We start from the raw sequence: 14,698 nt of genomic DNA, 5'->3' as shown, positions 1-14,698 counted from the left end.
ATATATATAAAATATATATAAAATATATATAAAATATATATAAAATATAAAAATATATAAAATCATATATATATATATGATTTTAACCTTTCACATATAGAACTGGTCTATCTCCTTCAGAAACTCTTGCTTTCTTCATCTCTTGGCAGTGGTTCCTCTGCTGGTGCAAAGCCTAGAATCTCAGCCTCCTGTCCATACCTAGAATCAGCAAATGTACCCAGGGTAAAAGCAGTTGCAGAAGACAGCTCACCTTGGTGAGATTCTGTTCCTCTCTGGAGTTTTTGCCCTCGGTTCTTGTCTGAGCACCTCTCTGCTGCCTTCAGAAGAGGATTTCTGTATTTTGTCTGGCTTTTCTGAATGTTCTCTGCAGAAGCACTGGTTTGCCACTAACTACTCCATCTCTCTTAACAGTGGAAATGATCATTTTAGCTTTTTAAACATGCTCAGTCTCTCTCATTGAAAACACACTAAATCCTTCATTGATCCCACATCTCCTCCTTGGTACTTTGTAACACCTTAATAGTTTTTGCCTTTATGCCTTACCAATGTCAATCCAAAGGACGTTTCTGGTCCTTATTTTACTTGATCTTTAGTAGCATTGACTTTGTTGAACACTTGCTCCTTTTTGAAATACTTTCTCCCCTTGGCACTCATGAGACAACACTGTGTTCCTCCTAGTTCTCTGTATGCTTCTCCTTTGCAGACTCATCTTCTTAAACGTTCTGCAAATATTGAGAGTTCCTCAAGATTCAGGTCTAAGCCCTCTTTTCATCTGTTCTCTTCCTTGATGATCTCATCAAGATCGTGCCTTCAATTACTGCCTGTACCTGAACAGCTGACAAATTTGCATCTCCTTTCAGACTGTTGAGCTTTCAACTACTATTCTCATTTGTCTAGTTGATACCACTGGGATGACCAAAAGCACTTCAAACTCAAACTATCTCAAAATTATTACAAAAGCTAGAAACTTGAAGTTATCCATAAAAATTCTTTTTCCTTGCTCACATATATCATCACTGAGTCCCTTAAATATCTCTTGAAATCGGTTTCTTTCCATCTAAGCAACTGTCTTAGTACACGCTACCCTCATTTCTTGCTAGATCAGTCTAATAACCACATTCTTTCTCTTATACCATGGTTCGTTTGGTCTCCTTTTTAGTTTCGTTGGCCTTTCAATTTCTCAAACATATCTCTTAGAGTGAATTTTTGCATGGTGTTGCCTCTGCCTGGAATATTCTCTCCCAACTCTGCCTCTCTCTCTTTTTGTTTTTTGTTTTTAATTTTTAATGTTCATTTTTGAGAGAGAGAGAGACAGAGTGCTAGTGGGGAGGGGCAGAGAGAGAGGGAGACATAGAATCCAAAGCAGGCTTCAAGCTCCAAGCTGTCAGCACAGAGCCTGACAGGGCTCAAACCACGAGATCATGATCTGTGCTGAAGTCGGACACTTAACCAACTGAGCCACCCAGGTGCCCCACTCCGCCTCTCTTCTAAGTCCTTTTCTATCTTTAGGTTTCATTTCAATCATTACTTACTTAATCCTTTCCTGACTGGGTTATTGCCTGCTATTAAATGCTCTCATAGCTTCATGAAGTTTTCTGTTGTAGCATTGATCATTTTACTTTTCATGACTTAAGATTAGTCACTAGAAAGTAACCTCTGATTAGTGACCCTATGTGTTTCTGGTTATCATTGTGTTCCTACCACCTCATATACTGCCTGACATCTAATCAGCATTCAGTAAATATTTGTTGAATGCACTAATCACTTCTCTCCCTGCTCATAGCTGAAGTGAAACGTGTTGGAGATACACTCTTGGGAATGGCTACACAGTGTGTGCAAGTGAAGAATGTGGTCAAGACCTCGCCTCAGACCCTGTCCAACCTCTGCCTGAAGATCAATGTCAAACTTGGTGGCATTAACAACATCCTAGTCCCACACCAGCGGTATGAACTCTATTGCCCACTTGCCTTGCCAAGCAAGGTATCATGGTGGGGACTGACAAAGAGATAGGACCCTGGCCAGGGAGAATCATTCAGACACAAAGGAGAGGTGACCAAAATGAGTGCTAGATGGTGCCAGGAGAAGACTCAACTCCTCACTATTTGTTTTCTCTTCTTTGTTTAGCTCTGCCGTCTTTCAACAGCCAGTGATATTCCTGGGAGCAGATGTTACACACCCCCCAGCTGGGGATGGGAAAAAACCTTCTATCACAGCAGTGAGTGATACTCTCCAGCTTCTTCTTAAGGTTCTCATCTTAGCTCTGAAGACTACACATAATCTCCTTCCCTCAGCTCTTATGCTTGACCCTTCAGAAGAACTTTTTTTCAGCTGATCATCCCCATTAACCACTCCCTTGGTATCTTCATAAAACTAACTCTGTATGGTATCTGTTTTTCAGAGAAAGCAGTGGGAGTGTAGGCGGTGGCCAGAGACTTTGCCTAGTCTACATCACTCTTGCTCTGTGTTCAAATTTCTCTCTCTCCATGCCCACTTTGGGGATATGGGAAAGACCATGTCTCTTCTCTGAGATCCTTTTTAAGGTGGTTACTTAGTTGCTGGGATTGTCCTTTCCTCTTTCCCATCCCTACCCCGATCCATCTAATAGATTAGATGGTTTTCTAGTCCCTCTCCCGACTTCTTTGCTCCCTGTCCCTGGAGCAGGGAATTACAAATTGCTAGAGAGATCAGGCTTACCTTCCCACTTCTCTTTCCTCAACTCTCAAGTTTCTCTAGGCAGATTGGGATAATCTCAGTAAATGCAGGGGAATCCTATAATGTGCTTATCGTTGTTTTCCTTGTGGTCATCCATCCTAGGCTCTGGCCCCTACCCACTTTGAAAATGATATTGTTTGTACCTCCTGCAAGAACACTCTTCACCACAGTTCCTGGGTAGATTCACACTTGAATTGAGAAAAGGACAAACTTATGGCTCATTGAGGCCACTCTTTGAGCTAGTAGTGCCTTCGCATGCTCCCCTGCAAGGGGTAAGAACTGAACTAATCAAGTACTTACTGTGGATTCTATGCAAGGTGTTTTATATGTACCACAGTAACACTGTAAGCAGGTAGCATTCTTATCTCCATTCAAGAGGAGGAAAAAGATCAGATGGAGATTGAAATCAGGACTCATTGAATCCAAAACCTACTAATTTGATTGCATAGTTTTTTGTTTTTTTTTTTTTTGCTAAGAAGCTTTCTCCAAATCTATGTCCTGACAGTATTGGGAGAGTGGAGGTTCTGGGAGCTGATCCTGCCTCTTTGATTGTTAGGTGGTAGGCAGTATGGATGCCCACCCCAGCCGTTACTGTGCTACTGTGCGGGTGCAGCGGCCCCGGCAAGAGATCATTGAAGACTTATCCTACATGGTGCGTGAGCTGCTCATCCAGTTCTACAAGTCCACCCGTTTCAAGCCTACCCGCATTATCTTCTACCGAGATGGGGTTCCTGAAGGCCAGCTCCCCCAGGTAGGGTCCAAAGTAGGTGGTGAAAACCTTCATGTTGGGGCCAGAGGGCCTAATGGGTGCAGAGAGTACTGGTGTGTTTTTTAGGCTATTGGCATGAGGAGGGGCTACTTCTTTGAGAGCTTTGCTTATTGGCAATAGGCTTGGGAGCAGAGATCACAACTGAGAGGTGGTATGTACAAGCATCTATAGACCTTTCTTTTAACAGAAGACCCTCAGTGCCTATATACTAGTTGGTTCATGTTGAAGTCTGATTCTTTAGACTGGTAGTTCTCAGAACTTTAGCATGCGTGAAGATCACCTGAAGGGCTTGTTACAGTAGTTTGCAGGGCTCTAAGAATTTCCTATTCAGTGAGTCTAGGATGGTTCCTAGAATTTGTAGTTCTGACAAATTCCTAGGTAGGCGATGCTGCTGGTCTAGAGGCCACACTTTGACAACCACTGCTGTTGACCTTCATAATGTTCCTCCTATTTCTCCCTGCCAAGCCTTCATATTCTCTTGTTTAGAGTAGTATAATGAACTGGTCTCCTTGACTACTGTTTAATAGTAATACAACTGTCATTTATTGGGTACCACTTACATACTATGAATTGTAGTAAGCACTTCATATGTGTTCTGTTTAATGCCTAGAATAATTCTATGAAATAAGAATAATTATCCCATTTGACAGATGAAACTTGAGGCTCGGAAATGTTAAATAATTTCTTCAATGTCAGCCAAGCTAAACGGTGATGGAACTGGAATTCAGACAAATTGGTCCTTGATTCCAGAGTCTATGCTCTTAACTATTATGCTCAGTTTTCTCTAAGTCATCCAGTGTTCCCTAAAATAGCAGACAAATTTTTCCTATCATTTCTCTGTTCAGGAACATCTAGTGGCTTCACCTAGCCTTGGGTTAAAATTCAAACTGCTTAGTAAAGCAATCAGCAGTTATGAAGCCCCTACTAGATTTTCTTTTTTTAAAGCTTTTTTCCCCCTAAGTTTGTTTATTTTGAGACAGAGAGACAGAGAGTGCATGCAAGTCGGGGAGGGGCAGAAAGAGAGAGAATCCCAAATAGGCTCTGCACTGTCAGCATGGAGCCTGATGTGGGGCTCAAACTCAAGAACCACGGGATCATGACCTGAGCTGAAGTTGGATGCTTAACCAACTGAGCCACCCAGGTGCCCCCTACTAGGTTTTCTATGCTTTTACTTAATTAATCTGTCTTACTCTTTGCAATGGTTTTGTGAGGCTGATCTTACTAGTAACTTTAGATGTGGAGAAAATGAGACTTAGAAGAGTTAAGTAGCTTGCTCACAGTAATACAGCCAGATAAAGCTTGGGTTTAAACCTATTTCTAATTGATTTCCATTGTATCCATTTCTGCCATACAGTTTTGACCCCCTATATCTGACATCTAAGGCCACAAGGCAACTATTGCATATGGTTGTTTACCTTCTTTAGCTAGTCCATTTTCTTTGTAGGACTGAATTCATCTACTACTTCTGTACCAATTCCTGAACTGTGTGTCTGCTCTTCTCTGGTGGTCTCAGCTCCGTTCTTGGAGCTCACAGGGGAATTCCTTTTATCCTTCTAAACCTGAAATTTACCCTACTTTGGGCACTGTGATTATAGTGATGTTTGTGTACTTTGTTTCTGTGTCTTGACATTAGGTCTCTTTATGCATAGGAACCAGGTGAGTATTCTCTGCTGATACCAAGCCTCCCAGCCAAGGCTTTATAGCAGCATATCAGGTGAACTGAGGATAAGGCTGATTTTGTCAGGAAGAGGCTGTCCTTCCTAATGGTTGGGTGTTAGCTTATAACGGGAAGCTGAGCAAAAAGCCATATTACAAATGGCAACCACTTAGTTCAGAAAAATGTGACTCAGGAGGAGCTATATATCTCTTTGTCTCTCTCCTTACCCTGTGCCTAGATCCTCCACTATGAGCTGCTGGCCATTCGTGATGCCTGCATCAAACTGGAAAAGGACTACCAGCCTGGGATCACTTATATTGTGGTGCAGAAACGCCATCACACCCGCCTTTTTTGTGCTGACAAGAATGAGCGAGTGAGTGAGAAATTGAGGAAACCATCCATACCTTTGTCCTGTCTCCCTTCTCTTAATGTGGAAGAAGGCCTTGAGATAAATCTGGGGATTTAGTCCTTGGTCTGCCTATCCTCCTTGGCCCTTTCCCCCTAGGGCTCTTGTCCTTCCTCTGCCACTTTCTTCCCTTTTTTCTTTCTCCCCTCCTTCCCTTATACTTTCTCTTCCTCTTTCTAGCTTTCTGGCCTATAGATCCTATATAGACCAGCTCCCAGAGAAAGGAAAGGGAACTAACATTCATTGAACTTGTCCTATATGCCAGACATTGCACAAAGGTGTCTTCCTCACAGCAGCCCTGTGAGTTAGGTACCATTATTAGCTGGAGTTTAACCTCAGAAAAGTTAAATGACTTGCTGAGATCACACAGCTTCTAAATGGTGAAACCAGCACTTAACCACAGGTCTGTGTGACAGGAGAAGTCCATTATTTTAAGATCTAGTACCCTCTGGGAACAGAGATTTTGGTGGAATCAGAGTAGGATTGAGTCAGAACCCTTCTTAGGGCCAAGCAGATCTTGGGATCTTGGTTGTCTTTTCTCTGTACAGATTGGGAAGAGTGGTAACATCCCAGCTGGGACAACTGTGGACACCAACATCACCCACCCATTTGAGTTTGACTTCTATCTTTGCAGCCACGCAGGCATCCAGGTAGTCGGGCTATGTCCTGGGGTTTCCAGTGGGTCAAAGATGAATTGATTATTCCCACTGCCTGTAGAATATATCAGTCATCACTGAGTGGCATTCAGAACAGGATTATTCTCTTAATAAGCCTTTAGCATACTTGAACAGAAGTACGTTTTGAATGTCTTAGGCAGGTTGCCCATAACAAGGGTATTTTATGACATAGGTGGCTTTGTGTCTGCCTATTCCTGAGTGGATCTTTCAACCCAACTACACTTGTAACAGTGATCCTGTTCCTTAGCATTGGCTGTCCCCTCTGCCCAGTCTGGGGCCCCTCACCTTCCTATCTTCCCAGGGTACCAGCCGACCATCCCATTACTATGTCCTTTGGGATGACAACCGTTTCACAGCGGACGAGCTCCAGATCTTGACATACCAGCTGTGCCACACTTATGTACGATGCACACGCTCCGTCTCTATCCCAGCACCTGCCTACTATGCCCGTCTGGTGGCTTTCCGGGCACGATACCACCTAGTGGACAAGGAGCATGACAGGTGAGGCCTGGGATCAAGCTGGCTTCCCATTTATTTCAGCCTCGGGTACCAGACCCTCTCAACATTCCTTGGGCAGAAGGAAACGAATATTGTACAATTTGATGTCCTTGGGCTCTTATGCCCAGATCTGGGTTGGGGTTTTCTCATAAGGTGGTATGGGAATTGGTACCTGGGGGAATGTATTAGCAGTAGCTCAGTGCACCAGGAAGGACTTGTTTCATTTTTGCTTTTCAGTGGAGAGGGGAGCCACATATCGGGGCAGAGCAATGGGCGGGACCCCCAGGCCCTGGCCAAAGCCGTGCAGGTTCACCAGGATACTCTGCGCACCATGTACTTCGCTTGAAGGCAGAACGCTGTTACCTCACTGGATAGAAGAAAGCTTTCCAAGCCCCAAGAGCTGTGCCGCCCAAATCCAGAGGAAGCGAGGAGGAGGAGGAGGGAGGGTAGGGAGGAGCTCAGAAGGCCTTGTTTCCTTCTTTCTACGAAGGGGGCGAAAGGGTGGGGGACAGGGCCAGTAAGCCAGACCACCAGCCAGAAATTTCTGATGTCCACCTCATGACCCCCACCCCTCACCCATCTTGTCACATCTGGCCCTGACCCCACTGGACCAAGAGGGGCAGCACTGGTGCCCGCCATACACACAGGTGTCTCTTGTGACTCACAGTGCTAAAGACTCATGCCTGACAGCTTGGTAAGGTCGGCTCTGCAGCCCCGCGGACAAAAGCTGGTAGGTTTGGGTTTGATACTTTAGATGGGAGAGTGAGGGGCTTAAAAAAGTGGGTGGGAGGAGGGAAGGATTTTTTAGGAGCCTTAATCAGAAAAGGTCTAGATTTGTTTAAGAGGAAAAACGAAACCAGACCCAGATCAATATTTTAGAATACTAGATGTTTTAATGGGTTGAAAATCCAGTTTGTAGGAAGATTTTTAATGCTAATGGTTTTGGTTGCTCCTCCCCCAGCTGCCACCCCCCTTTCCATTATTCCTTTCTCTCCACTTTTTCTACCCCACCTTACACCTCCTCCCTGACAGACATCAGCCCCTAGTAAGACTTAAGGCACTATGGCACTTAGCTCTGAAGTGACACGACCCTGTCTTCCTTCCGCCTACTGGTGGGTAACCAGTGCCTTCCCTGTAACGGTAATGCTGCAGAACTGCAACCTTTTGTACCTTTCTTTGGGGGGGATAGGGTGGGGGTGGGAGAGGAGGTAGGTGGGGAAGAAATACCCCTAACCCAACAAGCCTCCAACCAGAGCGCCAGCTATTTTGCATTCGAAGGAATTGACTTCCATATTCATTAAGCTTTTAAAAAGACCACAACCTCAAGATGGTTAAAATCCATTGACATTTGCACTTTCAGACATGACAAGTCTTGGAGCTGCTGAGATGACTGGCCCCTGGCCTTTCCATTTACACCTCCTGTTCTTCCTGTCCCCCCAGTTTCCCCACCTGCCTGGATCTGGAGTTACTTTCATAGCATTTCTCACTCTTGGCTTCTTTTTTCCCCTGATGGTCAAGTTGCTTATGTTTCAATATTTCTTAACTGGGGTGTCTTATAACAAATGATCTTTAGGTCTAAATTAAGAAAAAAAGAGCAAAAACTAAATGTTATTTTTATACCATAACTTGAGTCTATTGCCAAAATCTGGAAATCCCTCCCATGCCCAATAAGTTTACATCCCAGAAACATTGAGCCATCAGAAGGAACTATGTACCTGACTTGTTCTTTGGCCTGGCTAGGTAGGGGATGGTTATCTCCCTAAGGTGGGGCTCAGGCTCCATCCTTCCCCTGTGCAGATAATATCTTTTTCTTGCTATAGGCTCCCTCTTCTGCACTGCCCTGCACTCTTTCCTGCAAGTTGCATCTTTCCTTTCTCTGGTCCTCTGATACTTTGGCTCATCACAGATTCCAGTGTGTCCTGTGGACAGGCTGGGGGATTTTGCTGCTCCCTATTGCTTCTGTTTACACAAATGAATTTTTCCCGGTTTCCCACTAGGGCATGTGAGTGGGTGGCGTGGGCCTTTGTTTTGTTTTGTTTTTTGTTTTTTGTCTCCCTGGATAGAGGTTGGGTTTGGCTGTCTTGCAGAACTGGAAAAGTAGGGGGTTTCTAGCTTGGTGCCTACTGGCCTTGAGGCAAGGCCCCCTCTTTCCTTAACTGTTAATTTTTTCCTGTCCCACTGCTTGGGATGAGGAGTTGCAGCTTCAGTGTGGAAGTTCCTCTTTAAGGAGCCTGAGTTTGGGTTTACCCCAATCTGGTGATGAAGCCATGACACTTTAGACCTAGCTCAGGCTTGGAGGCTGGTCTGGATCCAGGCCTGTGCGCTTAGAGCTACCATTTCCCCTCCCCAGCAGCCCTTGTACAGACCCAGATTTGCTATGCAAAACAGTCTATCCCAGGTTCTGTTCTGGTTGGCTACTTTGTTCAGCAACTTCACAAAACGTAGCACAAACATTGATTATGGAGAAGGCATCAGGACTGTTGAGTAACTCCTCCTTTACTTCTTTCCTACTGGCTACAGTATGGGATGCCCCATGGGCACAGCCCAGCTGAAGAACAGAATGGAGGGCTCTGGGAGGAGGCAGCTCACTGGAGAGCCTACATTCCTTACACAAGTGCCTAAAGAGAGTGATGCCAACACTCCATCTGCCCTGTCCATCGCCTTCATATACTGTCTACTTCGTGTTCAGTCACCCTTTGGGGAGGGGAGCTCTCTTGGGACAATGGGCTCTGCATGTTCTCTTCTTGGGTGCATTTTGGGGCTGGGATCAGGGCACTGTTCCTGGAGGGTCCAGTCATTCACCAGCATTTGCAAATATCCATAGGGAGCTGGTGGTAGCCACCTACTCTCAGCAACAAGTTTATGTTCTCTCCTTTTTCTCTCTTTGCCTCACTCTCTCCATTTGGGTTTTGAGCTGGGGCTTGCAATGCATTTTTTAGCCCTTTGGCATTGCACATGCTGTTCAAGAAATAAAAAAGCAAGAGAAGCAATTTGGGCGATGGCAAGAAAATAACCTCTTGCTCTGAATTTTTTTTTTTTTTTTTTAATCTTTGAGACTTGAAAAATACTTTGACCTTGATAATTATTCTTGTTTGAAAGATGGTGCATGCAGATTGAGAAGTGGTGTTAGCAACAAGCTTTGGCTTTCTTGGATTTGGTTTAAGTGGTGCTTCTTACTTGTGCTCTGAGGAAGTGTTGGGGGACCCCAGCCTCATCCTCTTGGACAGGTCTCTTGCTCCCTTCGTTTTACTCTTTTGCCTCTCTTTTCTACTTTTCTCTTTCCTTGGGATCCTTTTCCCTTTTTCAATTCACTAAGCTTGTTTGCTGGCCTGCCTGCCTATGTGATGATGAATTCTCTGCATGGCTACGATAATCCCACTGTTAGCTAGCACAGTCAGGCTTAGCTTCTTGGCTACAGACGACCAAGAATCTGTTCCCCAAGCCCAGTAATGTCCTCTCTGGGCTGGACTGCCATCAAAGTTACTCAGCAGGCATGCCTACCTGGCATGAAATCAGGGGGCTTCTGATAACTTCCACACGTGTCCACTCCTTGGAGTAGGTTTCTGTCATTGCTTTTTCTGGATCTGGTTCCATTTCTCTCTACATGGGACCTCCCTTTTCTGAAGACATCCTAGAGTTGAGCTACTTGGTTTCCAGGGTTGGAGGGTTAGGGGGATGGACATAGGGGAAGAAGAGAGTGATGGGAAGAGAATGGAGAGAATTTGGATAAAAGATGGGAAAGAGCACTGTTCGTTGATCATTTTTCTAGTCCAGTCTGACCCATTGGGGGTTGAGGTGCTACTGCTGAACTCAGGATAAGCCTGGAGCTGTTGTTGTTCATGGGAACTTAGGCTTAGAATAATGTTGAAAGTATCTAAAAGCGTGAAACCTCCCTAAAAAGCTCCTGGTTCCCATGTACTGGATAGCTCCTCTGTGGCCTCCTGTTTGGCTAAACAACAATGTTCTTGGATAGTTTGGGGTGTTTTTCTTTTTTCTTTTTTTGTCCAGAATTCAGTAAATGAGGCTGACACTCAGGATGGGCAGCCAAGGGGACATTTTGACTTCTTAGCTGGCCCATGGGTTATCTGTCTACAAGGCTGGCGAGGCAGTGTTTTAAACCTGGCATCATGTGTAACAAAGAAGAATGGAAAGTTCCTTCCCTTTCAGGGTGGAAAGTCCTCTCAAAACTAGCCAAAATGCAGTTTTGGAAACTACATTGGGGGAAGTTATTTTTTATATTTACTGGGCCTAGGCCAATCTAGGATGGTAGCTGGGATGCCTTCCTTCTTAAAGTCTGATCATGGCAGGGATATGCAGGGCACTCTTTCCTATTTAGCCTTCTAAGCAGATTGGGGAGAAGGGATTCTCTGGTTTTCTCTTCCCTCCCCCCACCCCCTCCTTTTATTAGGACTTGCCTTCTCCCTGGGCAGGGAGAGAGGCTAGGTTGGTGCTCTCCCCTTACTCTATTCCTACTGACTTAGAACCTCCGGCTGCTGTTTGGGAGCCTAAGAAAGGGAGTGGAGGTAATGGGCTCAAAACAAAACAGAATAAGGTGGGGAGGGCAAAGTTCCTTCTTTAAAAAGGAAAATAGGAAACTCTCCAAGGATTGTGCAAGTAAAGACAATGTGTCGAATGCACTGAGTCCCCTGGTGTAGTAGCAATAAGGAATAATGAAATGACTTTCCTGTGCACAGTCCAACCTGATTGGTGTGTGATGTTGCACTTAGCAGCCATCTGGTGGGCATGTGTGACTACTCTGGGTTTCACTTTAGTTTCTAAACTTTTTATCCCTCTCAAGTCCAGCATGGATGGGGAAATGTCCCTGAAGCCCCACAGCTGTGTACTTGTTTGCATTTGTTTCCCTTTGAGACTTGTGTTTGTGTCCTGCTTTGAGCTGTACCTTGTCCAGTCCATTGTAAAATTATCCCAGCAGCTGTAATGTACAGTTCCTTCTAAAGCAAGCAACAGCAGCAGCACAATTCTGTGTTTTATAAAGACAACAGTGGCTTCTATTTCTAAAGTGCGGTCTCTCTCTCTCTTTTCCCCCACCCCCATTAGCAAAGCAAACTGTTGGGATTAATCATATGTGATAGATTTTAGGTTAGAGTAATAGATTGTTATAAGAGCAGAACCATTACTTCTAGAGGAAAATGGATAAAAAACACCAGAGTATTGAAACTGCAGATTGTATGTAATCATACGTCACAAGGCCTCCATTTATTCTTTATTCAACAAACCATGTAAAGCACTGTGTCCAGCAGTGTTGTTAGGGGAGATGGCAAACATAATTCAAAAAGGAGGAAAACCATGTCTCTCTCCTTAAGGAGCTTAAAGTTTGGCGGTGGTGGGTGGGTATGAGTGGCCAAATGGTTCCCTGGTACAGGAGAGAAATGATGAAGGACTGAAACAAGGCTGTAAGGCTATACACCAGTGAAGATAGGAAAGGGAAGATTTTTGAGAGACACTCAGAAAGAATTAATAGGACTCAATAGATGGTGAAAGAGGAATAGACACTAATGCTCATGTTTCTGCTTGAGCAATGAGTATATCGGGACATTCTTCTAACCAAGACTAGGGGAGAAGGGAGACTAGACGGAAGGTGGTGAATTTTGTGAAGCGAGTTAGCCTTGTATAGATGGAGTTTGGAGGTTCCCATGAGGCAACAATTTTAAGGTTTCCAGTAAACACTTATATTTTGGTGCTCAGGGAAGACTATAAAACTGTAGTTGTAGATAATGGGATTCATACTCCTATATATGGTAGGTAAAGCCATAGGAATAAACAAAATAGCTTAGGAAAAGAGCGAGAAAAACATAGTATCCAGTTCTGGAAACACAATTTAAAGGATGAAGACAGGAAGCTCAACCTAAGAAGACAGTCAAATCACTAGTAGATACCTTGTATATTTTTTACTTAATGAGGTAGGAGAAAAAAGAGAATGGAATAGGATCCAAGAAGGGCGTAATCAACAACATGAACTGCTGCAGTGAGGAGGAGGTATTTTTTTTCTACTCAGTTTACCATCCTCCACCCCATCTTCTTTGGGATCTTATAACTATATGGTCATTCAGTATTTCTTGAAAATGAGCATTGGAAAAACCTAATTTAAATAAAGCTAAGTCTAGGACTTCGAGTTGTTCATCACAACCACCACTTCCACCTCCAGCTTCCTCCTGTCCTCAGGAGTTACTTGTAAAAGAATAAAATAAACAAACCTAATTTTGTTCCTAACCAGTGTCATAGATGGTGTTCCAGTGCACTCGATAGCACTTAGCAGCTTGCTCTATTTATTTTCATGACTTGCTTTCTCCAGAGCCTATGAACTCTTAGGAGCAGAAACTACATTCTGTTCATTTTTTTGTCATCGCAAGGCCATAGAATATATATCTAGGGATCAATATTTGTGAATAGAATTGAAATGATCTAGAAATTTTTGGTTTGTGAGTACAGAGGGGGGAGTCAAGAAGTGATATTGAGTGCACAGGATGGACTCAGCATTCCTGACTCTTCAGGTAAGCAGAAACTTAACCAGATTACCATCATCTTTCTTACTCTCGTCCCAACTTGGTGATTCTGTGGTTTTGTACCTCAAGCTGATGGTACAATTGTCAAGCATGTAAGTTCTGGCATTCCTCCCTGGTAGTGCTAGAGCACTGTTATTTCTGTGTAATGGAGGAAGATGGCTCAGAGATGGATTCTGGCACAAGGCCCAGTGAGAAATTTTCAGTGGCAGCTAGTGTGTACATAAATGGGCCTAACATTCCTCTGGAGGCCAAGTGTTGTGACTTCAAACTGCAAAGCTAACCTGTGTCTACCACCTGTCAGATTCCCTTGAGAGCAAGCCGACCGTACCCAGCTCCTTTTCAGCAACTAGGGTTAGTGAGGTTGATCAAACTTGAGCAAATTGGAACATGGAGAGTTGTCCCAGTTAAAATAAAACTTAAAGTAAATCTGTGCCCCTCAATGAAGCAGAAATAAAGTATTTAGCAGAGTAAGTGGGAGGATGATCATTATGACACATTTTTTGACAAATTTCAGTTTTAGAAATGGATGTTCAAAGATTTCAGAATTTGCCTCTTGGTTGCTTACTCAAGAGAAAAAGACAGTGGGAACCTAAGGCCTAATTTGTTTGGTCCTGGAGCTCAGGCTTTTTTTTTTTTTTTTTTTTTTTGAGTTAAAGCTTGTCCTAACATCCCTGGACATCCCTCTTTAGTATTGGTTGAGCAGCCTTTCCTTTGCCCTGTCAATTGGCAACATACACTGTAGCACATTCTTATCTAGGAAGTGCCTTGTAACAAAATGAGGCTATTTGTTGGGTATCTCTTGGCTTAGCAAAACCCAAAATCTGGCAATTAGGGTTTGGTGGCTAAATGAAAGAGTTATGTAGCGCAAAGAGAGGACTGGTTTCAAGTTCTGAGCCTGGGCCATCCCCAGACTGCTGCCTGTACTGCTTGAATGGAAAGTAGGATTAAATTGTAGCAGATAGCTCACCTATTTGTTTCTAGCTTTCAAGCCAGTTTATTCCTCTGGCTATAGGCTGAGGAAATGTGGCAAGCTTAGAAGCCGCAGAGCATGACAGCAGCATTCCTTTAAACTATCAAGGAGGAACTGGGAAAGTGGACTTGCTGGAGATGAGGTACATTTAAAAGTTCTCCACTTAGCACCACAACTGCCTTCCCTAGGATACCATTTCAAGGTTTTTTTAGACCATTGTGGTTTACCCTGTAGGAACAGACTGTCCCTTTGTTCTAGACTGCAGAAGCTTCAGCACTATCCTCTTGGCAATGTCTTTTTGGGACAAAGAAGCCAATTGGGACCTTTCTAGGGAGCCCTCTGTCCCTCTTCCCCACCTTCTGAAGGCGAGGAACTTTCCTCTTAGAAGAGACTGGGAGTTCCCGGCCATGTTTTTGGAAAAGGCCTATGGCTTGTTAATGGACGTGACCTGAAAAGGAGGAGGTGCTTGGGTAATTTGAAGTATT

The 14,698-nt window shown here is 44.0% G+C and overlaps 1 protein-coding gene across 2 annotated transcripts in view; it reads left to right on the top strand.

Annotated features, from left to right (window-relative positions):
* AGO1 (argonaute RISC component 1) overlaps positions 1-12,950 on the top strand; it is a 37,618-nt gene extending 24,668 nt beyond the window's left edge. Inside the window, exons 13-20 of one of the 2 annotated variants that reach the window (XR_007454825.1) lie at positions 1,784-1,943; positions 2,125-2,215; positions 3,269-3,463; positions 5,377-5,511; positions 6,093-6,194; positions 6,523-6,722; positions 6,957-7,449; positions 9,240-12,950. Coding sequence is in view for 1 of the 2 variants with exons in the window: in XM_049617506.1 (XP_049473463.1) it covers positions 1,784-1,943; positions 2,125-2,215; positions 3,269-3,463; positions 5,377-5,511; positions 6,093-6,194; positions 6,523-6,722; positions 6,957-7,065 (992 nt within the window). In the remaining variant the exon portion in view is untranslated. Of the gene's footprint in view, positions 1-1,783; positions 1,944-2,124; positions 2,216-3,268; positions 3,464-5,376; positions 5,512-6,092; positions 6,195-6,522; positions 6,723-6,956 lie in introns of both variants that reach the window. The other variant, XM_049617506.1, reaches the window with a different exon arrangement.
* The last annotated feature ends 1,748 nt before the right edge of the window (positions 12,951-14,698 follow it).

Source organism: Panthera uncia (assembly GCF_023721935.1).
Source record: "Panthera uncia isolate 11264 chromosome C1 unlocalized genomic scaffold, Puncia_PCG_1.0 HiC_scaffold_4, whole genome shotgun sequence".
NCBI lineage: Eukaryota > Metazoa > Chordata > Mammalia > Carnivora > Felidae > Panthera > Panthera uncia.
The sequence above is the reverse complement of the archived record's forward strand: the minus strand, read 5'-3'. Positions and strand labels throughout refer to the sequence as shown.